Source organism: Oncorhynchus gorbuscha, linkage group LG15 (assembly GCF_021184085.1).
Source record: "Oncorhynchus gorbuscha isolate QuinsamMale2020 ecotype Even-year linkage group LG15, OgorEven_v1.0, whole genome shotgun sequence".
NCBI lineage: Eukaryota > Metazoa > Chordata > Actinopteri > Salmoniformes > Salmonidae > Oncorhynchus > Oncorhynchus gorbuscha.
This window is the reverse complement of record NC_060187.1, coordinates 81,295,741-81,322,323: the sequence shown is the minus strand read 5'-3', so window position 1 is coordinate 81,322,323 and position 26,583 is coordinate 81,295,741. Positions and strand designations below refer to the sequence as shown.

Sequence of the window (26,583 nt, the reverse complement as noted above, 5' to 3'; positions counted from 1 at the left end):
ACCAGCCAGCAAGGCAGTGTACAGTATGTTGGCCGACCAGCCAGCCAGGCAGACAGTGTACAGTATGTTGGCCAGCCAGCCAGCCAGGCAGACAATGTACAGTATGTTGGCCAGCCAGCCAGCCAGCCAGGCAGACAGTGTACAGTATGTTGGCCAGCCAGCCAGCCAGGCAGACAGTGTACAGTATGTTGGCCAGCCAGCCAGCCAGGCAGACAGTGTACAGTATGTTGTCCAGCCAGCCAGCCAGGCAGACAGTGTACAGTATGTTGGCCAGCCAGGCAGCCAGCCAGCCAGCCAGCCAGCCAGTGTACGGTATGTTGGCCATACAGGCAGACAGACAGAACTTGTACAGTATGTTGGCCAGCCAGCCAGGCAGACAGTGTACAGTATGTTGGACAGCCAGCCAGCCAGGCAGACAGTGTACAGTATGCTGGACAGCCAGCCATCCAGGCAGACAGTGTACAGTATGTTGGCTATACAGGCTGGCAGACAGACAGTGTACAGTATGTTGGCCAGCCAGCCATCCAGGTAGACAGTGTACAGTATGTTGGCCAGCCAGCCAGGCAGACAGTGTACAGTATGTTGGCCTACCAGCCAGCCAGGCAGACAGTGTACAGTATGCTGGACAGCCAGCCATCCAGGCAGACAGTGTACAGTATGTTGGCCGGCCAGCTAGCCAGGCAGACAGTATACATTATGTTGGCCAGCCAGCCAGCCAGGCAGACAGTGTACAGTATGTTGGCCAGCCAGCCATCCAGGTAGACAGTGTACAGTATGTTGGCCAGCCAGCCAGCCAGGCAGACAGTGTACAGTATGTTGGCCAACCAGCCAGACATTGTACAGTATGTTGACCATACAGGCAGGCAGACAGAACTTGTACAGTATGTTGGCCAGCCAGCCAGGCAGACAGTGTACAGTATGTTGGCCAGCCAGCCAGCCAGGCAGACAGTGTACAGTATGCTGGACAGCCAGCCATCCAGACAGACAGTGTACAGTATGTTGGCCAGCAAGCCATCTAGGTAGACAGTGTACAGTATGTTGGCCAGCCAGCCAGCCAGGCAGACAGTGTACAGTATGTTGGCCAGCCAGCCAGCCAGGCAGACAGTGTACAGTATGCTGGACAGCCAGCCACCCAGGCAGACAGTGTACAGTATGTTGGCCATACAGGCAGGCAGACAGACAGTGTACAGTATGTTGGCCAGCCAGCCATCCAGGCAGACAGTGTACAGTATGTTGGCCAGCCAGCCAGCCAGGCAGACAGTGTACAGTATGTTGGCCAGCCAGCCAGCCAGGCAGACAGTGTACAGTATATTGATTGGCCAGCCAGCTAGCCAGGCAGACAGTATACATTATGTTGGCCAGCCAGCCAGCCAGCCAGCCAGCCTGGCAGACAGTGTACAGTATGTTGGCCATGTAGACAGGCAGTGTACAGTATGTTGGCCGGCCAGCCAGCCAGGCAGACAGTGTACAGTATGTTGGCTGGCCAGCCAGGCAGACAGCCAGCCAGTGTACAGTATGTTGGCCATGCAGGCAGCCAACCAGACAGTTTACAGTATGTTGGCCATGCAGGCAGCCAGCCAGACAGTGTACAGTACATTGGCCATGCAGGCAACCAGACAGACAGTGTACAGTATGTTGGCCATGCAGGCAGCCAGACAGACAGTGTACAGTACATTGGCCATGCAGGCAGCCAGCCAGACAGTGTACAGTATGTTGGCCAGGCAGCCAGACAGACAGTGTACAGTACATTGGCCAGACAGTGTACAGTATGTTGGCCATGCAGGCCGGCAGACAGACAGTGTACAGTATGTTGGCCATGCAGGCAGCCAGACAGACAGTGTACAGTATGTTGGCCATGCAGGCAGACAGACAGTGTACAGTATGTTGGCCATGCAGCCAGCCAGGCAGACAGTGTACAGTATGTTGGCCAGCCAGCCAGCCAGGCAGACAGTGTACAGTATGTTGTCCAGCCAGCCAGCCAGGCAGACAGTGTACAGTATGTTGGCCAGCCAGGCAGCCAGCCAGCCAGCCAGTGTACGGTATGTTGGCCATACAGGCAGGCAGACAGAACTTGTACAGTATGTTGGCCAGCCAGCCAGGCAGACAGTGTACAGTATGTTGGACAGCCAGCCAGCCAGGCAGACAGTGTACAGTATGCTGGACAGCCAGCCATCCAGGCAGACAGTGTACAGTATGTTGGCTATACAGGCTGGCAGACAGACAGTGTACAGTATGTTGGCCAGCCAGCCATCCAGGTAGACAGTGTACAGTATGTTGGCCAGCCAGCCAGGCAGACAGTGTACAGTATGTTGGCCTACCAGCCAGCCAGGCAGACAGTGTACAGTATGCTGGACAGCCAGCCATCCAGGCAGACAGTGTACAGTATGTTGGCCGGCCAGCTAGCCAGGCAGACAGTATACATTATGTTGGCCAGCCAGCCAGCCAGCCAGGCAGACAGTGTACAGTATGTTGGCCAGCCAGCCATCCAGGTAGACAGTGTACAGTATGTTGGCCAGCCAGCCAGCCAGGCAGACAGTGTACAGTATGTTGGCCAACCAGCCAGACATTGTACAGTATGTTGACCATACAGGCAGGCAGACAGAACTTGTACAGTATGTTGGCCAGCCAGCCAGGCAGACAGTGTACAGTATGCTGGACAGCCAGCCATCCAGACAGACAGTGTACAGTATGTTGGCCAGCAAGCCATCTAGGTAGACAGTGTACAGTATGTTGGCCAGCCAGCCAGCCAGGCAGACAGTGTACAGTATGTTGGCCAGCCAGCCATCCAGGTAGACAGTGTACAGTATGTTGGCCAGCCAGCCAGCCAGGCAGACAGTGTACAGTATGTTGGCCAACCAGCCAGACATTGTACAGTATGTTGACCATACAGGCAGGCAGACAGAACTTGTACAGTATGTTGGCCAGCCAGCCAGGCAGACAGTGTACAGTATGCTGGACAGCCAGCCATCCAGACAGACAGTGTACAGTATGTTGGCCAGCAAGCCATCTAGGTAGACAGTGTACAGTATGTTGGCCAGCCAGCCAGCCAGGCAGACAGTGGACAGTATGTTGGCCAGCCAGCCAGCCAGGCAGACAGTGTACAGTATGCTGGACAGCCAGCCACCCAGGCAGACAGTGTACAGTATGTTGGCCATACAGGCAGGCAGACAGACAGTGTACAGTATGTTGGCCAGCCAGCCATCCAGGCAGACAGTGTACAGTATGTTGGCCAGCCAGCCAGCCAGCCAGGCAGACAGTGTACAGTATGTTGGCCAGCCAGCCAGCCAGGCAGACAGTGTACAGTATATTGATTGGCCAGCCAGCTAGCCAGGCAGACAGTATACATTATGTTGGCCAGCCAGCCAGCCAGCCTGGCAGACAGTGTACAGTATGTTGGCCATGTAGACAGGCAGTGTACAGTATGTTGGCCGGCCAGCCAGCCAGGCAAACAGTGTACAGTATGTTGGCTGGCCAGCCAGGCAGACAGCCAGCCAGTGTACAGTATGTTGGCCATGCAGGCAGCCAGCCAGACAGTGTACAGTACATTGGCCATGCAGGCAACCAGACAGACAGTGTACAGTATGTTGGCCATGCAGGCAGCCAGACAGACAGTGTACAGTACATTGGCCATGCAGGCAGCCAGCCAGACAGTGTACAGTATGTTGGCCAGGCAGCCAGACAGACAGTGTACAGTACATTGGCCATGCAGGCAGCCAGCCAGACAGTGTACAGTATGTTGGCCATGCAGGCCGGCAGACAGACAGTGTACAGTATGTTGGCCATGCAGGCCGGCAGACAGACAGTGTACAGTATGTTGGCCATGCAGGCAGGCAGACAGACAGTGTACAGTATGTTGGCCATGCAGGCAGCCAGACAGGCAGTGTACAGTATGTTGGCCATGCAGGCAGCCAGGCAGACAGTGTACAGTATGTTGGCCATGCAGGCAGCCAGCCAGACAGTGTACAGTACATTGGCCATGCAGGCAGCCAGCCAGACAGTGTACAGTATGTTGGCCATGCAGGCAGCCAGACAGACAGTGTACAGTATGTTGGCCATGCAGGCAGCCAGACAGACAGTGTACAGTATGTTGGCCATGCAGGCAGCCAGCCAGACAGTGTACAGTACATTGGCCATGCAGGCAGCCAGCCAGACAGTGTACAGTATGTTGGCCATGCAGGCAGCCAGACAGACAGTGTACAGTATGTTGGCCATGCAGGCAGCCAGCCAGACAGTGTACAGTATGTTGGTCATGCAGGCAGGCAGACAAGCAGCAGCTGAGACAGTGACACATGAACAGGACTATACATAGAGACTGGTGGTTAACTAATGACTGTGTTCTGCTCATAGCTTCATAGCCCAGGGCTCAAACAGCACAGCAGGCAGCCAACTTCACAACCAGAGACATTTCTAAGATCTCTGGCAGATGGGACTGGAAGGGTTATTAACAGACTGTGAGAATGAACCAATAAATGAGGGGAAAATAATGTGTGTGAGTGTACTGCCCCCAACTCACTCACTCACTCACTCACTCACTCACTCACTCACTCTCACTCACTCACTCACTCACTCACTCACTCACTCACTCACTCACTCACTCACTCACTCACTCACTCACTCCCCAGTCTCACCTGTGCCTCTCCTCTCTGTCTGTGATGGCTCCTCACTCCTCAGTGACCCGTCTTGATTCCCTGGTCTCCAATTGTCTCTTCCGCTCCTCATGCCCCTCCCACTGGTGGCAGAGGAGGTGAAGAGGTTGGTGTGTGTCGGGGGGGTGAAGGTGCTGTGACAGGGTGTGTGTCTCTCCCCCGCCTCTCTCTCTGACTCCCCCACAGCGGCCGTCCTCTGCCCTTCTGTCATAGTGCCCCAGGTGGGATCGAGGGGTCTGAATCCTGCCCCCAGCCCCCCTCTCCTCAGCCAGGGGTTCTGCCGAACCCCCCAGCCCTCTCCAAATGAGGAAAGGTGAGAGGAACCTAGACAGGTGAGGGGTGTGTGTTTGAGCCTCTCTGATGATGATGATGAAGAGGCTGGTTTAGCAGAAGCCGAGAAGAAAGAAGAGGGGTATTTGCCATGCCTATGTTGACATGGAGACTCCATCAACCCAGCACTCCCTTGTCCTCCAGTCTTTCTACTTCCTCCTGATCCTGTGGTGAACTCTGACCTTAGCTGTGACCCGGCAACTCTCTCATCCTCTTCTTCCTTTCCATCACGACCACGCTGTCTGTGACGATGTTTGTGTCTGAGCTTGTGTTCACTCCCCCCACAGACACAGGACCGACCAGGGACGGACCCTGCTGGACAGGAACGGACCCCGGCCCTCTTTCCCTCACCCATAACCCCCACGTCCTCACCTCCACCCAACCCAGCCTCCCTCAGCTGCCTGCTCCTCCTCCTGTGGAACCTGGATGGGTTGAGGAGGAGGTGAGGGGGGTGGAGGTGGGGGTGGTGGGGGGCGTAGGGATGAGGGGGAGGCAGGGGAAAGGAGGGGTGGGGGTTTGGGTAATGGGCCATGGTCAGAGGATAGCCTCTGTAGTAGCCAAAACCCAGAGGCATGGGGGTGATGGAAGAGGTGGTGGAGGAGGCCAGGGGGGTACTGAGAGAGGAGGGGTGGAGGTGCCCTGTGATACCCTGTAAGGCACACCTCCGCCCCTGGCCACAGTCACCCTGGTCTAAGGACTCACAGGGCTTGGTGGGACAGCCACACCTCCGCCCCTGGCCACAGTCATCCTGGTCTAAGGACTCACAGGGCTTGGTGGGACAGCCACACCTCCGCCCCTGGCCACAGTCACCCTGGTCTAAGGACTCACAGGGCTTGGTGGGACAGCCACACCTCCGCCCCTGGCCACAGTCACCCTGGTCTAAGGACTCACAGGGCTTGGTGGGACAGCCACACCTCAACCTCTGCTCTGGCTTTCTGCTGCCATAAGGCAGACCGTGGGGGGGGTGGGGGTGGAGCGGGGAGAAGGAGGGGTGAGACAGGGGGTGAGACAGGGGGTGAGGCGAGTAGTATCCACTCAAGTTGATTCTGTAAACGTTCGAGCGGAAATTCTGCGATGACAATAAGGAAAAGTGGCGTCTTTTCCCCCCACTCTCATCGAGATCCTGCCCCAATCCAGCTCTGGCCCAATCACGGTGGCGACCGATGCGGACCTCGCTGAACTGCCCAATGAGATCGTCCAGTTCAGAGAGGAAGTCTGGGTCGTGCGCGTGCATGAGCAGGTGCTGGTACTTCCTCTTGTGTTTGTGTTTCTGTCTCTTGTGTGTGTTGTGCCCTAGGCAGGGGCAGAGGTCCAGGTGGGAGCGCTGGTTGTGCCCTAGGCAGGGGCAGGGGGGGCAGGTATAGGGACATTCGTACCCCCTCCGCCTGTGCCTGTGTCTGTCTCTGGGTTCCACTAAGTCAGAAGAAGGCGTGTGTCTGGGGGAGGCAGAGGGGGGTGAGGCTGACACTCTGATGGGTGAGGGTACAGGGGGGGGGTGTTCTAGTAACATGGAGGGTGAGGGTTGTCTCTGACCCTTCAGGTTGACCCCTAAACCTGTCCGGAACACTGACCGGGTGACATCTGAGGTCATTCCCATGGTTACACCCCCTCTCCCTCGGCCCCTCCTCTCCCCCCTCTCTGAGATAGTGTTGTGGTCCATTCCAATCACACTATCACTAGGCAACATCTCCTTGCTGTGTGATTTACTGATAGGTGAGGCTGTGGCCTCTTTCAGGTGTGTGGGGAAGACAGGCAGATGGGGGTAAAGAGGGTGAGGAAGAGGAGGAGAAGAGAGTCTGCTGGAGGGATGGTGGAAGAGGGGATGTCGTCCCTGACCTGGAGAACTCCTCTTTAGGGAGGGAGAGAGGGATGAGCAGGAGGAGAAGGAGGAGGAGAGAGGACGTGGCGATGCGCAGGATGAGGAGGGTGAGGGGAGGGAGAAGGTGTGGGGGAGGAAGAGGGAGGGAGCAGGTTCTGTGCAGCCTCCATCACTGTAAGGGCTCTGGGCTCCACTGGAGTGGGTGAGAGATGGGGAGGGGAATGGGTGAGAGAGGGGAGGATGGGGCTGGGGAGAGGAGAAGAGAGAGGAACTAGAGAGACTGGTGAACAGTGTGGACTGAAAGGCAGGGTTAGAGTTAGCTGGAGCTTTGGGTTTGCGTCCTCTCCTCTTCCCCATGTAGATGGTCCCCCTCTTACTCACGTTGATCTGAGGACCTAGTTTACCCCCAAAGGAGGAGGACAGGGAGGGTGCTGTGGCCGACCCACACACCCCTCCCGCACACCCACGAGAGTTCTCTCTACCTCCCTCTCTTCCTCTCCCCTCCTTCCCCCCTTCACACCCAGAAAGCATTTCCCTGAGTAGCCTCCTCTTCTTCCTCCTCTTCATCTCTCCTATGATGCTCCTCATCCTCAGCTTCCTGTTCCCCTTTTCAGAGGGGAAGTCTTTACCCCCCTCCTCACCTCCAGAGGGGGTCAGTGTACCCCTGTTCTGGTCCTGGGGAGTCTGTTTGGGGAGGAGGGGGGAAGGGGGCACCCGTTTGGGGCGACCTCGTTTCCTGGGCGTGGGGTTGGGGCTAGAGGGATTGGTGAGGGTGGGACTGTGATCCAGCACTGGGTTGAGCACATGGAGGTCCGGAGTCTCATCATGCCCATGAGGGAGCATCTCAGCTTGGGTAGGTTTAGGGGAGTGTCTGGGTTGGGGTTCGTCCAAGCTCCAGGTTTGTGATTTGGGGCGACCCCTTTTTCTGGCCTGATTGAAGGGACGGTCAGGTCCAGGTAAAGGGCTAGGGTCAAAGGTCAACAGGTGAGACTGAGTGGGGGATGGGGGTCGTCCTGCTGGTCTGGGTCTCACAGGGGTAGAGGTAGAGGGGGAGAGGGAGGACGGACTGGAGGGTGGGGGAACGAAGGGGGCTAGGCATGACTCAGCTGACCGAAGGTTGGGTGAGTTGGTAGTTGCGGGTGTCTGGGGGGTAGTGGGGGTCTGTGGGGCAACTAAGGGGGCATCTTGGCGGCCATCTGGGTTCTCTGCCAGTCTCTGTGCCCGGTTCACCAGCCTGGTCCAGCTTGGCCGTCGGGTTTTACGCTTCTTCAGCGGACGGCTGTCCTGCTCTCGGGGGGAGGTAGGAGGAGAGGAAAAGTGGAGAGAGAGAGAGGGAGGAGGGAGGGAAGTGAGGGAAGAGGAGGCAGTGGATGGGTTGGAGGGAGAGACAGTGGGTCTTGAGGGGGCACCAGTATCATCTGATTCCCCTGTTCTGCTGGTCAGGTCTGGGCTGGGTGTACCTGTCTTCCTGCTCTGAACCTCAGACATTTGACACTTTGTAGAAGAGGGCGATTTATTCATCCTCAAGTCTCTGGGCTTCTCTCTTTCCTTGTCCTCATCCCCATTTCTCTCCTCCTTCCCCATCATATCCCTCCCGCTCTCATCCATCCCAGTTCCCTCCTTCCCTCTCTCATCTCTGTCCATCTTTGGACTCTCATTCCTCCCTCTGTCCTCCTTCCCTCTCCCCTTCTCCCCTCTCTTACCCTTCCCTTTCTCACCCCTTGCTTTGTCATCTTTCTCTTTCTTCTTCTTGGCTTTCTCCTCCTTCCCTCTCTCATTTCCCACAGAGGATGGTAGTAATGGTCCCCTGCTCAGGCTGGTGAGGGAGGCAGCAGGACTCAGTCTCCCATCAGCCACTGGGGCTCCTCTCTGGTCTGGAAGTAGGGTTGTGAATGGAGGTGGTGTATGAGGGCAGCTGAAGCCTGTAGTCCTGTCCTGGGCTGCAAGGTCAGCCTGATGGGGGCTGGAGGCTGGAGGTCTTGTTGTTGAGTTCACGTTAGTGGGGGCGGCTGAGGAAGAACAGTTCTGTTTGCGACCTTTGACCTTTGTGAGTCTGGTAGGATGGCAGGTGACTGTAGGTACTCCCCCATTCAGCATACCTCCCTCACCGCTAGGGTCCTTTACCAAGGGGAAATGGGGTGATGAGGGAGGGAGGGAATGGGGGGATGAAGCTGTGGGGTAAGAGGGGGTTGCCTGGTCCATTTGGGCAGGTGAGGGTAGTTTGCTGTGGGCATCAGGTGGGTCAGGGTGCCTTGGTTTCTCCGTTAGGGTGTCTGACTTCTTATAGCCCAGGTTCACAGGGACCTGCTGGGATGAAAACATGGTTATAAACACATTGTTATCAGATCAGATTAGTAATTTATTATGTCATCTATCTGAAAAGATCTAGGTAATTTACAGGTAAAGATTTTCATATAATCAAAAATATTTTAAAGAAATATTTCTCCAAAAGAATCCCAGTTAGACCTATGATAGAGTTATGTTAATGTATTACACAATTGCTATTTTCTAATAATTTACCGCATTGTGCCCTTGCTAACAAGGAAGTAGAGGTATGTAAATGTAATGTGTTTCAGAGCTGCATAGTTCATTAGCATTAGTGGGTCAGAGAGAGGACAGGGAGAGGAAAGAGAAAGAGGGAGGGAATAGGAGAGCAAACAAGAGAGAGAAACAGTAAGGGTGGGGTGCTGGTGCAAGCCTGTTGGAAGACAGCTAAATGACACAATGACAGAGAGAGAGAAACAGTAAGGGTGGGGTGCTGGTGCAAGCCTGTTGGAAGACAGCTAAAGGACACAATGACAGAGAGAGAGAAACAGTAAGGGTTGGGTGCTGGTGCAAGCCTGTTGGAAGACAGCTAAAGGACACAATGACAGAGAGAGAGAAACAGTAAGGGTGGGGTGCTGGTGCAAGCCTGTTGGAAGACAGCTAAAGGACACATTGACAGAGAGAGAGAGAAACAGTAAGGGTGGGGTGCTGGTGCAAGCCTGTTGGAAGACAGCTAAAGGACACAATGACAGAGAGAGAGAAACAGTAAGGGTGGGGTGCTGGTGCAAGCCTGTTGGAAGACAGCTAAAGGACACAATGACAGAGAGAGAGAAACAGTAAGGATGGGGTGCTGGTGCAAGCCTGTTGGTAGACAGCTAAAGGACACAATGACAGAGAGAGAGAGAAACAGTAAGGGTGGGGTGCTGGTGCAAGCCTGTTGGTAGACAGCTAAAGGACACAATGACAGAGAGAGAGAGAAACAGTAAGGGTGGGGTGCTGGTGCAAGCCTGTTGGAAGACAGCTAAAGGACACATTGACAGAGAGAGAGAGAAACAGTAAGGGTGGGGTGCTGGTGCAAGCCTGTTGAAAGACAGCTAAAGGACACAATGACAGAGAGAGAGAGAAACAGTAAGGGTGGGGTGCTGGTGCAAGCCTGTTGGAAGACAGATAAAGGACACAATGACAGAGAGAGAGAAACAGTAAGGGTGGGGTGCTGGTGCAAGCCTGTTGGAAGACAGATAAAGGACACAATGACAGAGAGAGAGAGAAACAGTAAGGGTTGGGTGCTGGTGCAAGCCTGTTGGAAGACAGCTAAAGGACACAATGACAGAGAGAGAGAGAAACAGTAAGGGTTGGGTGCTGGTGCAAGCCTGTTGGAAGACAGCTAAAGGACACAATGACAGAGAGAGAGAGAAACAGTAAGGGTTGGGTGCTGGTGCAAGCCTGTTGGAAGACAGCTAAAGGACACAATGACAGAGAGAGAGAAACAGTAAGGGTGGGGTGCTGGTGCAAGCCTGTTGGAAGACAGCTAAAGGACACAATGACAGAGAGAGAGAGAGAAACAGTAAGGGTTGGGTGCTGGTGCAAGCCTGTTGGAAGAGAGCTAAAGGACACAATGACAGAGAGAGAGAGAAACAGTAAGGGTTGGGTGCTGGTGCAAGCCTGTTGGAAGACAGCTAAAGGACACAATGACAGAGAGAGAGAAACAGTAAGGGTGGGGTGCTGGTGCAAGCCTGTTGGAAGACAGCTAAAGGACACAATGACAGAGAGAGAGAGAAACAGTAAGGGTGGGGTGCTGGTGCAAGCCTGTTGGAAGACAGCTAAAGGACACAATGACAGAGATAGAGATACAGAAAGAGAGGAAGAGAGAGAGCGTGAGAGGAAGAGAGAGAGAGGGAGAGAGAGAGAGAGGAAAAGAGAGAGAGAGAGAGAGAGAAGATGAGTGAGCGAGAAAAAGAGAGAAATTAGGACACATGGGAGGAGAGAAGCTGAGGTGATGGAGACTGAAATGAAGTTGACCCGGCAAGAGGAGAAATTGAGCGATGGAGAAAGAGAGAGAGAGAGGTGGAGAGAAAGAGAGAGAGAGAGGTGGAGAGAAAGAGAGAGAGAGAGGTGGAGAGAAAGAGAGAGAGAGAGGTGGAGAGAAAGGTGGAAGAGAGAGAGAGGTGGGAGAAAGAGAGAGAGAAGGTGGAGAGAGAGAGAGGTGGAGAGAAGAGAGAGAGAGGTGGAGAGAAAGAGAGAGAGAGAGGTGGAGAGAAAGAGAGAGAGAGAGGTGGAGAGAAAGAGAGAGAGAGGTGGAGAGAAAGAGAGAGAGAGAGGTGGAGAGAAAGAGAGAGAGGTGGAGAGAGAGAGAGAGGTGGAGAGAGAGAGAGAGAGAGAGAGAGAGAGAGAGAGAGAGAGAGAGAGAGAGAGGTGGAGAGAGAGAGAGAGGTGGAGAGAAAGAGAGAGAGAGGTGGAGAGAAAGAGAGAGAGAGGTGGAGAGAGGTGGAGAGAGAGAGAGAGAGAGAGAGAGAGGTGGAGAGAGAGAGAGAGGTGGAGAGAAAGAGAGAGAGAGGTGGAGAGAAAGAGAGAGAGAGGTGGAGAGAAAGAGAGAGAGAGGTGGAGAGAAAGAGAGAGAGAGAGGTGGAGAGAAGAGAGAGAGAGGTGGAGAGAAGAGAGAGAGAGAGGTGGAGAGAAGAGAGAGAGAGAGAGAGAGAGAGAGAGAGAGAGAGAGAGGTGGAGAGAGAGAGAGAGAGAGAGAGAGAGAGAGAGAGAGAGGTGGAGAGAGAGAGAGGTGGAGAGAGAGAGAGAGAGAGAGAGAGAGGTGGAGAGAAGAGGAGAGAGAGAGAGAGGTGGAGAGAGAGAGAGAGAGGTGGAGAGAAAGAGAGAGAGAGAGGTGGAGAGAGAGAGAGAGAGGTGGAGAGTGGAGAGAGAGAGAGAGAGAGAGAGAGAGAGAGAGGTGGAGAGAGAGAGAGAGAGAGAGAGAGAGAGAGAGAGAGAGAGGTGGAGAGAAAGAGAGAGAGAGAGGTGGAGAGAAGAGAGAGAGAGAGAGAGAGGTGGAGAGAAAGAGAGAGAGAGAGGTGGAGAGAAAGAGAGAGAGAGAGGTGGAGAAAGAGAGAGGTGGAGAGAAAGAGAGAGAGAGAGGTGGAGAGAAAGAGAGAGAGAGAGGTGGAGAGAAAGAGAAATGAGAGCAGGTAGAGTAAAGAGGGGAGGTAAAAATAGACAGAGAGAAAGAGACAGGGTAGAGAGAGAACTAGAGAGAAAGGCAGCTGTGCTATTGGTAGCTATAAATGGCCACGAATAGAGATGAGGAGGCTTGAGATTTCATGCTTGTCCTGTAATTTGGGAGCTGCGTTGTTGCAGCCTGACTGGTGTTTGCAGCTAAAGCAATAATCTACTCTCTGGGGTGGGTGATTGTCATAAGAGCTGATGGACCAATGTCTGGATCAGCTGCTAATAGTTGCTGTGCTGTGTGACTATTAATAGTCCTGTTCTCTATATTCTAATGCACCACTGCTGCTGCTGTTTAAGTTCCTCTATCCAGACAATCACTCACTTGACCTTATTATTATTAGAAACCATTAGGAACCGCTGAGTGTTCTGGACCGGATAACACGCCTGGATGAATAGGAAACACACATACTGAACACTAATGCATATCATGCACAAGCCTACATAAATGTGTAATAATATAGAATTGTTTCAAATGGGAATAGTTCTTCCCACTGGAGAGATTTGTAGGGGACCCGGTATATAAAGCAGAACTGAAGTACTAGTCAATGTAATAAATGAGTAGTAAGTGGTTAAAAAGTCAGGTATTCCGTGAGGTGGAGGTGGTTCTCTTCCTACCTGTTTGGCTGGCGCAGTCTGAGGGTTGGCTGGGCTGGGAGGGGTGGTTGTAGGGGCTGATGATGATGATGATGAAGACGGAGGCGAGGAGGAGTGTATCTTCCTGGTCTGGGTGGTGCTGCGGTCTGACCCCTGGTTCTGCTCTCCGTCCCCCCTCCTCCTGAGGACGGTTCCCCTGCCCACTCCCCCCTCCCTCCTGACCCCCCCTCCCTGCTGCCCCCCTCCCAGGCCTCTGGTACGTCCTGATGGTGGGTTTACACTCGTAGCCCTCCAGGGTCCTGGGGGGGTTTCTTGGTGCGTTTGGCCGTTTGGACTCCGATCCTCAGCCTCACATTGCCCTCAGTGCAGCTCCTCTCTCTGCCTGGGAATGGGAGCTGTCTCTGCCCTGCATCACCACAGCACCCCTCAATGAGCACCTCCAGTACTGCACCACCTCCTTCCTTCTCTATCCTCTTCCTGGTCCCACCGCCTCCCTCTTTCTCTGGGTACTGCTGTGGTGGGGCTGTGGGGAGGAGAGGCAGTGAGGATGGTGGAGGTAGAGATGGGCCCCCCTTCGCTCTCTGGTCCATCAGAGATGTGAGGGGGAGGGGGGGTGGGGGGGGCAGCACCCAGGGTGGAAGGGAACAGGTATTGTCTAGAGATTAAATAACAAAAGGCTTTCTTGACCCAACTGTCCAGCACTCTGTCCCTCTCTGTCTGTCAGTCAGTCAGACGTGAACTGAGAAGGATGGAGTGAAAGAGAGAAACAGACAGAGAAAGAGGTTATTTCACTGACATCAGACATTAGTAGCAGCAATACAACAACAACAACAACAGGAGTCTCTGTCAGCTTTACTGAAAAACAACCGAATGACAATCCAAATGTAAAGTACTTTACAAGAACGTGAAAACACAGAAACTATACTGCCTCTATGGCACTTACTATAATGCTTATAACAGACGACAAAAGACACCACCTAAATGTCAGCTTACAAGTAGGCTTGTAGCTGACCACAGCATCACCCAGCCTGGCATCCCGACACTATACTAAACAATACAACTGGAGTCAGCTCCCTCACTTTCCTCTGCTTTCTCCGTCCAAAGTCCGGAAGAAAATGCTGCAATACAATTTCCCGAGCCGCATGTGTACGGTGTGTGTTTGTATGGTGTGTGTGTGTATGTGTGTATGTGTGTGTGTGTGTGTGTGTGTGTGTGTGTGTGTGTGTGTGTGTGTGTGTGTGTGTGTGTGTGTGTGTGTGTGTGTGTGTGTGTGTGTGTGTGTGTGTGTGTGTGTGTGTGTGTGTAGCAGATGGCAGTAAAGTCACTCAGGAGATGATTCAGATGATGACCTCACTGATGACCTCACTGAACAGAACCCCAGGGGACCAATCATACTCAGCAGAGCAGCCCTTTCCAAGAATGCCTGCACTTACTGGAAAACTCTTTTCAAATTCTTTAAAAAGGTATCATTCCTTCCTTCCTCCGTCTTTCTTTCTTTTCTGAAGGGATCACAGATCTAAGGGCTCATGCTCGATACCAACTTCAACTTCCCTCCACACTACAATCCTGCTACCTTTCCCTCCCTCCCTCCCTCCCTCCCTCCCTCCCTCCCTCCCTCCCTCCCTCCCTCCCTCCCCTCTACTGTACTCCACCTTTCCCTCCCTCCCTCCCTCCTTCCCTCCCTCCCTCCCTCCCTCCCTCCCTCCCTCCCTCCCTCCCTCCCTCCCTCCCTCCCTCCCTCCTCCTCCCTCCCTCCCTCCACTGTACTCCACCTTTCCCTCCCTCCCTCCCCTCTACTGTACTCCACCTTTCCCTCCCTCCCTCCCTCCCTCCCTCCCTCCCTCCCTCCCTCCCTCCCTCCCTCCCTCCCTCCCTCCCTCCCTCCCTCCCTCCCTCCCTCCCCCTCCCTCCCTCCCTCCCTCTACTATACTCCACCTTTCCCTCCCTCCCTCCCTCCCTCCCTCCCTCCCTCCCTCCCTCCCTCCCTCCCTCCCTCCCTCCCTCCCTCCCTCCCTCCCTCCCTCCCTCCCTCCCTCCCTCCCTCCCTCCCTCCCTCCCCTCTACTGTACTCCACCTTTCCCTCCCTCCCTCCCTCCCTCCCCTCTACTGTACTCCACCTTTCTCTCCAACCTTCTGTTTCATGTCTGTCAGCAACCCTTTGCGACTCTCTCTCTCTTTCTGAACAGACCACACAGTAAAATGGTCAACCCAGCACCAGGCACCGTATCCATGTTAATGAAAACCATATTTCTTCCCCCTCTTCTCTTCAGTGTTTTTCTCCTCTTCAACCTCAATCCTTCCATTCACATCCTCCAGAACTTTCCCCTCCTCCCCTCTCAGTAGTGGTGTAACACAAATCCGAAGGAACGGGCAAAACTTATTTTTGGAAACGAGTGTGAATTCCTCCCCCTCCCCTGGTTTCCTCTAAGTCAAGTAAGCTTTTCATTGACCCCATTGTAAATGGACTTTTAATGTGATGCTATGGCAAGTAACACACCCAACAATAACATTCCCCTGAACAGCCATCGTTTACTCTCTGTCTCTCTGTCTCTGTCTCCCTCTCTCTGTCTCCCTCTCTGTCTCCCTCTCTGTCTCCCTCTCTGTCTCCCTCTCTGTCTCTGTCTCCCTCTCTGTCTCCCTCTCTGTCTCCCTCTCTGTCTCAGTCTCTCTGTCTCCCTCTCTCTGTCTCCCTCTCTCTGTCTCCCTCTCTCTGTCTCCCTCTCTCTGTCTCTCTGTCTCCCTCTCTCTGTCTCTCTGTCTCCCTCTCTCTGTCTCAGTCTTTCTGTCTCCGTCTCCCTCTCTGTGTCTTCCTCTCTCTATTCTGTCTCTCTGTCTCTGTCCGTCTCCCTCTCTCTGTCTAAGTCTCTCTGTCTAAGTCTCTCTGTCTCCCTCTCTGTCTCAGTCTCTGTCTCAGTCTCTGTCTCAGTCTCTGTCTCAGTCTCTCTGTCTCCATCTTTCTGTCTACCTTTCTCTGTCTCCCTCTCTCTGTCTCAGTCTTTCTGTCTCCGTCTCTCTGTCTCCGTCTTTCTGACTCCCTCTCTCTGTCTCAGTCTCTCAGTCTCAGTCTCTCAGTCTCAGTCTCTCAGTCTCAGTCTCTCAGTCTCAGTCTCTCAGTCTCCCTCTCTCTGTCTCCCTCTCTCTGTCTCCCTCTCTCTGTCTCCCTCTCTCTGTCTCCCTCTCTCTGTCTCCCTCTCTCTGTCTCCCTCTCTCTGTCTCCCTCTCTCTGTCTCAGTCTCTCTGTCTCCCTCTCTCTGTCTCCCTCTCTCTGTCTCCCTCTCTCTGTCTCCCTCTCTCTGTCTCCCTCTCTCTGTCTCTGTCTCTCTGTCTCCCTCTCTCAGTCTCTGTCTCCTGTCTCCCTCTCTCAGTCTTTCTGTCTCCGTCTCCCTCTCTGTGTCTTCCTCTCTCTATTCTGTCTCTCTGTCTCTGTCCGTCTCCCTCTCTCTGTCTCCCTCTCTGTCTCTCTCTCTGTCTCAGTCTTTCTGTCTCCGTCTCTCTGTCTCCGTCTTTCTGACTCCCTCTCTCTGTCTCAGTCTCTCAGTCTCCCTCTCTCTGTCTCAGTCTTTCTGACTCCCTCTCTCTGTCTCAGTCTCTCTGTCTCCCTCTCTCTGTCTCCCTCTCTCTGTCTCCCTCTCTCTGTCTCCCTCTCTCTGTCTCCCTCTCTCTGTCTCCCTCTCTCTGTCTCTGTCTCTCTGTCTCCCTCTCTCTGTCTCAGTCTTTCTGTCTCCGTCTCCCTCTCTGTGTCTTCCTCTCTCTATTCTGTCTCTCTGTCTCTGTCCGTCTCCCTCTCTCTGTCTAAGTCTCTCTGTCTCCCTCTCTGTCTCTCTCTCTGTCTCAGTCTTTCTGTCTCCGTCTCTCTGTCTCCGTCTTTCTGACTCCCTCTCTCTGTCTCAGTCTCTCAGTCTCCCTCTCTCTGTCTCAGTCTTTCTGACTCCCTCTCTCTGTCTCAGTCTCTCTGTCTCCCTCTCTCTCAGTCTCCCTCTCTCTGTCTCCCTCTCTCTGTCTACCTTTCTCTGTCTCCCTCTCTCTGTCTCAGTCTCTCAGTCTCCCTCTCTGTCTCAGTCTCTCTGTCTCAGTCTCTCTGTCTCCCTCTCTCTGTCTCAGTCTTTCTGTCTCAGTCTTTCTGTCTCAGTCTTTCTGTCTCAGTCTTTCTGTCTCCGTCTCTCTGTCTCCGTCTCTGTCTCCGTCTCTCTGTCTCCCTCTCTCTGTCTCCCTCTCTCTGTCTCTCTCTGTCTCAGTCTTCCTCTCTCTATTCCGTCTCTCTGTCTCCCCCTCTCGGTCTCCCTCTCTCTGTCTCCCTCTCTCTGTCTTTCTGTCTCTATTCTGTCTCTCTGTCTGTCTCAGTCTCCCTCTCTCTGTCTGTCTCAGTCTCCCTCTCTCTGTCTCCCTCCCTCTGTCTCACTCTCTCTGTCCCCGTCTCTCAGTCTCCCTCTCTCTGTCCCTGTCTTTCTGTCTCTCTGTCTCAGTCTCCCTGTCTCAGTCTCTCTGTCTCAGTCTCTCTGTCTCAGTCTCCCTGTCTCAGTCTCTCTGTCTCAGTCTCTCTGTCTCAGTCTCTCTGTCTCAGTCTCCCTGTCTCAGTCTCCCTCTCTCAGTCTCCCTCTCTCAGTCTCCCTCTCTCAGTCTCCCCCTCTCAGTCTCCCTCTCTCTGTCTCAGTCTTTCAGTGTCAGTCTCTCTGTCTCCCTCGCTCTGTCTCCCTCTCTCTGTCTCCCTCTCTCTGTCTCAGTCTCTCTGTCTCAGTCTCTCTGTCTCGGTCTCCCTCTCTCTGTCTCCCTCTGTCTGTCTCCCTCTCTCTGTCTCCCTCTCTCTGTCTCCCTCTCTCTGTCTCAGTCTCTCAGTCTCCGTCTCTCAGTCTCCGTCTCTCAGTCTCAGTCTCTCAGTCTCTCAGTTTCCCTCTCTGTCTCCCTCTCTCTGTCTCCCTCTCTCTGTCTCCCTCTCTCTGTCTCCCTCTCTCTGTCTCAGTCTTTCTGTCTCCGTCACCCTCTCTCTGTCTCCCCCTCTCTCTGTCTCAGTCTTTCTGTCTCCCTCTCTCTGTCTCCCTCTCTCTGTCTCCCTCTCTCTGTCTCTGTCTTTCTGTCTCCGTCTCTCTGTCTCCCTCTCTGTCTCAGTCTCTCTGTCTCCGTCTCTCTGTCTCCCTCTCTGTCACGGTCTTTCTGTCTCCGTCTCTCTGTCTCCCTCTCTCTGTCTCCCTCTCTCTGTCCGTCTCCGTCTCTCTGTCTCCGTCTCTCTCTCAGTCTCTATGTCTCCCTCTCTCTGTCTCCCTCTCTCTGTCTCAGTCTTTCTGTCTCCGTCTCCCTCTCTCTGTCTCCGTCTCTCTGTCTCCGTCTCTCTGTCTCAGTCTCTCTGTCTCAGTCTCTCTGTCTCAGTCTCTCTCTCTCTGTCTCCCTCTGTCTCCGTCTTTCTGTCTCAGTCTCTCTGTCTCCGTCTTTCTGTCTCCGTCTTTCTGTCTCACTCTCTCTGTCTCAGTCTCTCTGTCTCAGTCTCTCTGTCTCAGTCTCTCTGTCTCTGTCTTTCTGTCTCCCTCTCTCTGTCTCCCTCTCTCTGTCTCCCTCTCTCTGTCTCAGTCTTTCTGTCTCCGTCTCTCTGTCTCCGTCTCTCTGTCTCCGTCTCTCTGTCTCCGTCTCTCTGTCTCCGTCTCTCTGTCTCCCTCTCTGTCACGGTCTTTCTGTCTCCCGTCTCTCTGTCTCCCTCTCTCTGTCTCCCTCTCTCTGTCTCCGTCTCTCTGTCTCCGTCTCTCTGTCTCCGTCTCTCTCTCAGTCTCTCTGTCTCCCTCTCTCTGTCTCCCTCTCTCTGTCTCCCTCTCTCTGTCTCCCTCTCTCTGTCTCAGTCTTTCTGTCTCAGTCTTTCTGTCTCCGTCTCCCTCTCTCTGTCTCCGTCTCTGTCTCCGTCTCTCTGTCTCAGTCTCTCTGTCTCAGTCTCTCCGTCTCTCTGTCTCCCTCTGTCTCCGTCTTTCTGTCTCAGTTATTCTGTCTCAGTCTCTCTGTCTCAGTCTCTCCGTCTCTCTGTCTCCCTCTGTCTCCGTCTTTCTGTCTCAGTTATTCTGTCTCAGTCTTTCTGTCTCCGTCTTTCTGTCTCCGTCTTTCTGTCTCACTCTCTCTGTCTCCGTCTCTCTCTCAGTCTCTCTGTCTCCCTCTCTCTGTCTCCGTCTCCCTGTCTCCCTCTCTCTGTCTCAGTCTTTCTGTCTCCGTCACCCTCTCTCTGTCTCAGTCTCTCTGTCTCCGTCTCTCTGTCTCCGTCTCTCTGTCTCCAGTCTCTCTGTCTCCCTATCTCTGTCTCAGTCTCTCTGTCTCTCTGTCTCCCTATCTCTGTCTCAGTCTCTCTGTCTCAGTCTCTCTGTCTCCCTATCTCTGTCTCCCTATCTCTGTCTCTGTCTCTCTGTCTCCCTATCTCTGTCTCCGTCTCTCTGTCTCCCTATCTCTGTCTCAGTCTCTCTGTCTCAGTCTCTCTGTCTCCCTATCTCTGTCTCCGTCTCTCTGTCTCCGTCTCTCTGTCTCCGTCTCTCTGTCTCCCTCTCTCTGTCTCCCTCTCTCTGTCTCCCTCTCTCTGTCTCCCTCTCTCCGTCTCCCTCTCTCCGTCTCCCTCTCCGTCTCTCTGTCTCCGTCTCTCTGTCTCCGTCTCCGTCTCTCTCAGTCTCTATGTCTCCCTCTCTCTGTCTCCCTCTCTCTGTCTCCCTCTCTCTGTCTCAGTCTTTCTGTCTCCGTCTCCCTCTCTCTGTCTCCGTCTCCGTCTCTCTGTCTCAGTCTCTCCGTCTCTCTGTCTCCCTCTGTCTCCGTCTTTCTGACTCAGTTATTCTGTCTCAGTCTCTCTGTCTCCGTCTTTCTGTCTCTGTCTTTCTGTCTCACTCTCTCTGTCTCAGTCTCTCTGTCTCAGTCTCTCTGTCTCAGTCTCTCTGTCTCCGTCTCTCTCTCAGTCTCTCTGTCTCCGTCTCCCTGTCTCCCTCTCTCTGTCTCAGTCACCCTCTCTCTGTCTCCGTCTCTCTGTCTCCGTCTCTCTGTCTCCGTCTCTCTGTCTCCCTATCTCTGTCTCAGTCTCTCTGTCTCAGTCTCTCTGTCTCTCTGTCTCCCTATCTCTGTCTCAGTCTCTCTGTCTCCCTATCTCTGTCTCCCTATCTCTGTCTCAGTCTCTCTGTCTCCCTATCTCTGTCTCCGTCTCTCTGTCTCCCTATCTCTGTCTCAGTCTCTCTGTCTCAGTCTCTCTGTCTCCCTATCTCTGTCTCCGTCTCTCTGTCTCTGTCTCTCTGTCTCAGTCTCTCTGTCTCCCTATCTCTGTCTCAGTCTCTCTGTCTCAGTCTCTCTGTCTCAGTCTCTCAGTCTCCCTCTCTGTCTCTCTGTCTCGGTCTTTCTGTCTCAGTCTCCCTCTCTCTGTCTCCCTCTCTCTGTCTCCCTCTCTCTGTCTCCATCTTTCTGTCTCCGTCTCCCTCTCTCCGTCTCCGTCTCTCCGTCTCCCTCTCTCCGTCTCCCTCTCTCCGTCTCCCTCTCTCTGTCTCCCTCTCTCTGTCTCCCTCTCTCTGTCTCCCTCTCTCTGTCTCCCTCTCTCTGTCTCCCTCTCTCTGTCTCCCTCTCTCCGTCTCCCTCTCTCCGTCTCCCTCTCTCCGTCTCCGTCTCTCTGTCTCCGTCTCTCTGTCTCCATCTTTCTGTCTCCGTCTCCCTCTCTCCGTCTCTCTCTCTCTGTCTCTCTGTCTCTCTCTCTCCGTCTCCCTCTCTCCGTCTCCCTCTCTCCGTCTCCCTCTCTCCGTCTCCGTCTTTCTGTCTCCGTCTTTCTGTCTCCGTCTCCCTCTTTCTGTCTCCATCTTTCTGTCTCCCTCTCTCTGTCTCCCTCTCTCTCTGTCTCAGTCTCTCTGTCTCCCTCTGTCTCTCTGTCTCCGTCTTTCTGTCTCCCTATCTCTGTCTCTCTGTCTCTGTCTCTCTGTCTCCGTCTCCCTCTCTCAGTCTCCGACTTTCTGTCTCTGTCTCCCTCTCTCAGTCTCTCTGTCTCCGTCTCCCTCTCTGTCTCGCTCTCTCTGTCTCCCTCTCTCTGTCTCCGTCTCCGTCTCTCTGTCTCCCTCTGTCTCCCTCTCTCAGTCTCCGACTTTCTGTCTCCGTCTCCCTCTCTCCGTCTTTCTGTCTCCGTCTCCCTCTCTCAGTCTCCGACTTTCTGTCTCTGTCTGCCTCTCTCGGTCTCTCTGTCTCAGTCTTTCTGTCTCCGTCTTTCTGTCTCCGTCTCCCTCTCTCTGTCTCAGTCTCTCTGTCTCAGTCTCTCTGTCTCAGTCTCTCTGTCTCAGTCTCTCTGTCTCAGTCTCTCTGTCTCAGTCTCTCTGTCTCTGTCTCCCTCTCTCTGTCTCCCTGTCTCCCTCTCTCTGTCTCAGTCTTTCTGTCTCCGTCACCCTCTCTCTGTCTCCCCCTCTCTGTCTCAGTCTCTGTCTCCCTCTCTCAGTCTCCCTCTCTCAGTCTCCCTCTCTCAGTCTCCCTCTCTCTGTCCCTGTCTTTCTGTCTCCGTCTCCCTCGCTCTGTCTCCGTCTCTCTGTCTCAGTCTTTCTGTCTCAGTCTTTCTGTCTCCCTCTCTCTGTCTCCCTCTCTCTGTCTCCCTCTCTCTGTCTCAGTCTCTATTTCTCAGTCTCTCTGTCTCCCTCTCTGTCTCCCTCTTTGTCTCAGTCTCCCTCTCTCTGTCTCCGTCTCCCTCTCTCTGTCTCCCTCTCTCTGTCTCCGTCTCCCTCTCTCTGTCTCCGTCTCCCTCTCTCAGTCTCTCTGTCTCCCTCTCTCTGTCTCCCTCTCTCTGTCTCCCTCTCTCTGTCTCCGTCTGTCCGTCTCCCTCTCTCTCTCTCAGTCTTTCTGTCTCCGTCGCTCTGTCTCCGTCGCTCTGTTTCCGTCTCTCTGTCTCCGTCTCTCTGTCTCCCTCTCTCTGTCTCCGTCTCTCTGTCTCAGTCTTTCTGTCTCCGTCTCCCTCTCTCTGTCTCCGTCTCTCTGTCTCAGTCTCTCTGTCTCCGTCTTTCTGTCTCAGTTATTCTGTCTCAGTCTCTCTGTCGCCGTCTTTCTGTCTCCGTCTTTCTGTCTCCCTCTCTGTGTCTCAGTCTCTCTGTCTCCCTCTCTGTCTCAGTCTCTCTGTCTGCCTCTTTCTGTCTCCGTCTCTCTGTCTCCCTCTCTCTGTCTCAGTCCTTCTGTCTCCGTCTTTCTGTCTCCGTCTCCGTCTTTCTGTCTCCCTCTCTCTGTCTCCATCTCTCTGTCTCAGTCTCTCTCTCTCCGTCTCTCTGTCTCCGTCTCTCTGTCTCCATCTTTCTGTCTCCGTCTCCCTCTCTCTGTCTCCCTCTCTCCGTCTTTCTCTCTCCGTCTCCGTCTCTCTGTCTCCATCTTTCTGTCTCCGTCTCCCTCTCTCCGTCTCTCTGTCTCCCTCTCTCGGTCTCCCTCTCTCCGTCTCAGTCTTTCTGTCTCCGTCTCTCTCTTTCCGTCTCCCTCTTTCTGTCTCCGTCTCCGTCTCTGTCTCCATCTTTCTGTCTCAGTCTCCCTCTCTCCGTCTATCTGTCTCCCTCTCTCTGTCTCCCTCTCTCTGTCTCCCTCTCTCCGTCTCCGTCTTTCTGTCTCCGTCTCCCTCTTTCAGTCTCCGTCTTTCTGTCTCCCTCTCTCTGTCTCCCTCTCTCTCTGTCTCCCTCTGTCTCTCTGTCTCCGTCTTTCTGTCTCCGTCTTTCTGTCTCCCTCTCTCTGTCTCTGTCTCTCTGTCTCAGTCGCTCTGTCTCCGTCTCCCTCTCTCAGTCTCCGACTTTCTGTCTCTGTCTCCTCTCTCAGTCTCTCAGTCTCTGTCTCCCTCTCTCTGTCTCCCTCTCTCAGTCTCCCTCTCTCCGTCTCCCTCTCTCCGTCTCCCTCTCTCCGTCTCGCTGTCTCCGTCTCCCTCTCTCAGTCTCTCTGTCTCCCTCTCTCTGTCTCCCTCTCTCTGTCTCCCTCTCTCTGTCTCCGTCTCTCTGTCTCCGTCGCTCTGTCTCCGTCGCTCTGTCTCCGTCGCTCTGTCTCCGTCTCTCTGTCTCCGTCTCTCTGTCTCCGTCTCTCTGTCTCCGTCTCTCTGTCTCAGTCTCCCTCTCTCTGTCTCCGTCTCTCTGTCTCAGTCTTTCTGTCTCCGTCTCCCTCTCTCTGTCTCCGTCTCCCTCTCTCCGTCTCCCTCTCTCAGTCTCTCTCAGTCTCTCTGTCTCCCTCTCTCTGTCTCCCTCTCTCTGTCTCCGTCTGTCCGTCTCTCTCTCTGTCTCCTCGCTCTGTCTCTCGCTCTGTCTCCGTCTCTCCGTCTCCCTCTCTCTGTCTCCGTCTCTCTGTCTCCCTCTCTCTGTCTCCGTCTCTCTGTCTCAGTCTCCTCTCTCTGTCTCCGTCTCTCTATCTCAGTCTTTCTGTCTCCGTCTCCCTCTCTCAGTCTCCATCTCTCTGTCTCAGTCTCTCTGTCTCCGTCTTTCTGTCTCACTTTCTGTCTCCCTCTCTCAGTCTCTCTGTCTCCCTCTCTGTGTCTCAGTCTCTCTGTCTCCCTCTTTCTGTCTCCGTCTCTCTGTCTCCCTCTCTCTGTCTCAGTCCTTCTGTCTCCGTCTTTCTGTCTCTGTCTCCGTCTTTCTGTCTCCCTCTCTCTGTCTCCATCTCTCTGTCTCAGTCTTTCTCTCTCCGTCTCTGTCTCCGTCTCTTTGTCTCCCTCTCTCTGTCTCCCTCTCTCTGTCTCCGTCTTTCTCTCTCCGTCTCCGTCTCTCTGTCTCCGTCTCTCTGTCTCCATCTTTCTGTCTCCGTCTCTCTGTCTCCCTCTCTCCGTCTCCGTCTTTCTGTCTCCGTCTTTCTGTCTCCGTCTCCCTCTTTCCGTCTTTCTGTCTCCGTCTTTGTCTCCCTCTGTCTCTCTGTCTCCCTCTGTCTCTCTGTCTCCCTCTGTCTCTCTGTCTCCCTCTGTCTCTCTGTCTCCCTCTGTCTCCGTCTTTCTGTCTCCCTCTCTCTGTCTCTGTCTCTCTGTCTCCGTCTCCCTCTCTCAGTCTCCGACTTTCTGTCTCTGTCTCCCTCTCTCAGTCTCCGTCTCCCTCTCTGTCTCCCTCTCTGTCTCCCTCTCTCTGTCTCAGTCTCTCTGTCTCCGTCTCCCTCTCTCCGTCTCCGTCTCCCTCTCTCAGTCTCCGACTTTCTGTCTCAGTCTCCCTCTCTCCGTCTTTCTGTCTCCCTCTCTCAGTCTCTGACTTTCTGTCTCCGTCTTTCTGTCTCCGTCTTTCTGTCTCCGTCTCCCTCTCTCTGTCTCAGTCTCTCTGTCTCAGTCTCGCCGTCTCCCTCTCTCTGTCTCAGTCTCTCTGTCTCAGTCTCGCTGTCTCTGTCTCCCTCTCTCTGTCTCCGTCTCCCTGTCTCCCTCTCTCTGTCTCAGTCTTTCTGTCTCCGTCACCCTCTCTCTGTCTCAGTCTCTGTCTCCCTCTCTCTGTCTCCCCCTCTCCTCTCTGTCTCCCTCTCTCAGTCTCCCTCTCTCAGTCTCCCTCTCTGTCCCTGTCTTTCTGTCTCCGTCTCCCTCTCTCAGTCTCCGTCTCTCTGTCTCAGTCTCTCTGTCTCCGTCTTTCTGTCTCACTTTCTGTCTCCCTCTCTCAGTCTCTCTGTCTCCCTCTCTCTGTCTCAGTCTCTCTGTCGCCGTCTTTCTGTCTCCGTCTTTCTGTCTCCCTCTCTGTGTCTCCCTCTCTGTGTCTCAGTCTCTCTGTCTCCCTCTTTCTGTCTCCGTCTCTCTGTCTCCCTCTCTCTGTCTCAGTCCTTCTGTCTCCGTCTTTCTGTCTCTGTCTCCGTCTTTCTGTCTCCCTCTCTCTGTCTCCATCTCTCTGTCTCAGTCTTTCTCTCTCCGTCTCTGTCTCCGTCTCTTTGTCTCCGTCTCCCTCTCTCTGTCTCCCTCTCTCCGTCTCCGTCTCTCTGTCTCCGTCTCTCTGTCTCCATCTTTCTGTCTCCGTCTCTCTGTCTCCCTCTCTCCGTCTCCGTCTTTCTGTCTCCGTCTCCTTCTTTCCGTCTCTCTGTCTCCCTCTGTCTCTCTGTCTCTCTGTCTTCTGTCTCCCTCTGTCTCTCTGTCTCCCTCTGTCTCTCTGTCTCCCTCTGTCTCTCTGTCTCCCTCTGTCTCTCTGTCTCCCTCTGTCTCCGTCTTTCTGTCTCCCTCTCTCTGTCTCTGTCTCTCTGTCTCAGTCGCTCTGTCTCCGTCTCCCTCTCTCAGTCTCCGACTTTCTGTCTCTGTCTCCCTCTCTCAGTCTCCGTCTCCCTCTCTGTCTCCCTCTCTGTCTCCCTCTCTCTGTCTCAGTCTCTCTGTCTCCGTCTCCCCTCTCTCCGTCTCCGTCTCTCCCTCTCTCAGTCTCTCTCTGTCTCAGTCTCTCTGTCTCAGTCTCCCTCTCTCCGTCTTTCTGTCTCCCTCTCTCAGTCTCCGACTTTCTGTCTCCGTCTTTCTGTCTCCGTCTTTCTGTCTCCGTCTCCCTCTCTCTGTCTCAGTCTCTCTGTCTCAGTCTCACCGTCTCCCTCTCTCTGTCTCAGTCTCTCTGTCTCAGTCTCGCTGTCTCTGTCTCCCTCTCTCTGTCTCCGTCTCCCTGTCTCCCTCTCTCTGTCTCAGTCTTTCTGTCTCCGTCACCCTCTCTCTGTCTCAGTCTCTGTCTCCCTCTCTCTGTCTCCCCCTCTCCCTCTCTCTGTGTCCCTCTCTCAGTCTCCCTCTCTCAGTCTCCCTCTCTGTCCCTGTCTTTCTGTCTCCGTCTCCCTCGCTCTGTCTCCGTCTCTCTGTCTCAGTCTCTCTGTCTCAGTCTTTCTGTCTCCCTATCTCTGTCTCTCTGTCTCAGTCTCTCTGTCTCTCTGTCTCAGTCTCTGAGTCTCCCTATCTGTCTCGGTCTCCCTCTCTCTGTCTCCGTCTCCCTCTCTCTGTCTCCGTCTCCCTCTCTCCGTCTCGCTGTCTCCGTCTCTCCGTCTCCCTCTCTCAATCTCTCAGTCTCCCTCTCTCTGTCTCCGTCGCTCTGTCTCCGTCGCTCTGTCTCCGTCTCTCTGTCTCCGTCTCTCTGTCTCAGTCTCCCTCTCTCCGTCTCTCTGTCTCAGTCCTTCTGTCTCCGTCTCTCTGTCTCCGTCTTTCTGTCTCCGTCTCAGTCTTTCTGTCTCCCTCTCTCTGTCTCCATCTCTCTGTCTCAGTCCTTCTGTCTCTGTCTCCGTCTCTCTGTCTCCGTCTCTCTTTCTCTCTCCGTCTCCGTCTCTCTGTCTCCGTCTTCTGTCTCCGTCTCTCTGTCTCCGTCTTTCTCTCCGTCTCACTCTTTCTGTCTCCCTCTCTCTGTCTCCATCTCTCTGTCTCAGTCCTTCTGTCTCCGTCTCTCTGTCTCCGTCTTTCTCTCTCCGTCTCCGTCTCTCTGTCTCCGTCTCCCTCTCTCTGTCTCCGTCTCCCTCTCTCCGTCTCCGTATCTCCCTCTCTCCGTCTCCGTCTTTCTGTCTCCGTCTCCCTCTTTCCGTCTCCCTCTTTCTGTCTCCCTCTCTCTGTCTCCGTCTTTCTGTCTCCGTCTTTCTTTCCGTCTCCCTCTTTCTGTCTCCCTCTTTCCGTCTCCCTCTCTCCGTCTCCGTCTTTCTGTCTCCGTCTTTCTGTCTCCGTCTCCCTCTTTCCGTCTCCCTCTTTCCGTCTCCCTCTCTCCGTCTCCGTCTTTCTGTCTCCGTCTTTCTGTCTCCGTCTTTCTGTCTCCGTCTCCCTCTTTCCGTCTCCCTCTTTCTGTCTCCCTCTCTCTCTGTCTCAGTCTCTCTGTCTCCCTCTGTCTCCGTCTTTCTGTCTCCCTC

General features: G+C 54.2%; 1 protein-coding gene and 1 long non-coding RNA gene across 2 annotated transcripts in view; both read right to left on the bottom strand.

The window, feature by feature from the left end:
- The window catches only part of LOC123998200 (histone-lysine N-methyltransferase ASH1L-like), a 32,659-nt gene extending 19,601 nt beyond the window's left edge, over nt 1-13,058 (bottom strand). The window contains exons 1-2 of the mRNA XM_046303225.1: nt 12,889-13,058; nt 4,629-9,099 (exon numbers count right to left, since the gene is read on the bottom strand). Of these exons, the coding sequence (XP_046159181.1) occupies nt 4,629-8,997 (4,369 nt within the window). The 5' untranslated portion in view covers nt 8,998-9,099; nt 12,889-13,058. The remainder of the gene's footprint in view (nt 1-4,628; nt 9,100-12,888) is intronic.
- Nucleotides 13,059-13,188: 130 nt separating this feature from the next.
- LOC123998202 overlaps nt 13,189-26,583 on the bottom strand; it is a 20,093-nt gene continuing 6,698 nt past the window's right edge. The window contains exon 3 of the long non-coding RNA XR_006832233.1: nt 13,189-13,606. This is a non-coding gene — a long non-coding RNA (uncharacterized LOC123998202). The remainder of the gene's footprint in view (nt 13,607-26,583) is intronic.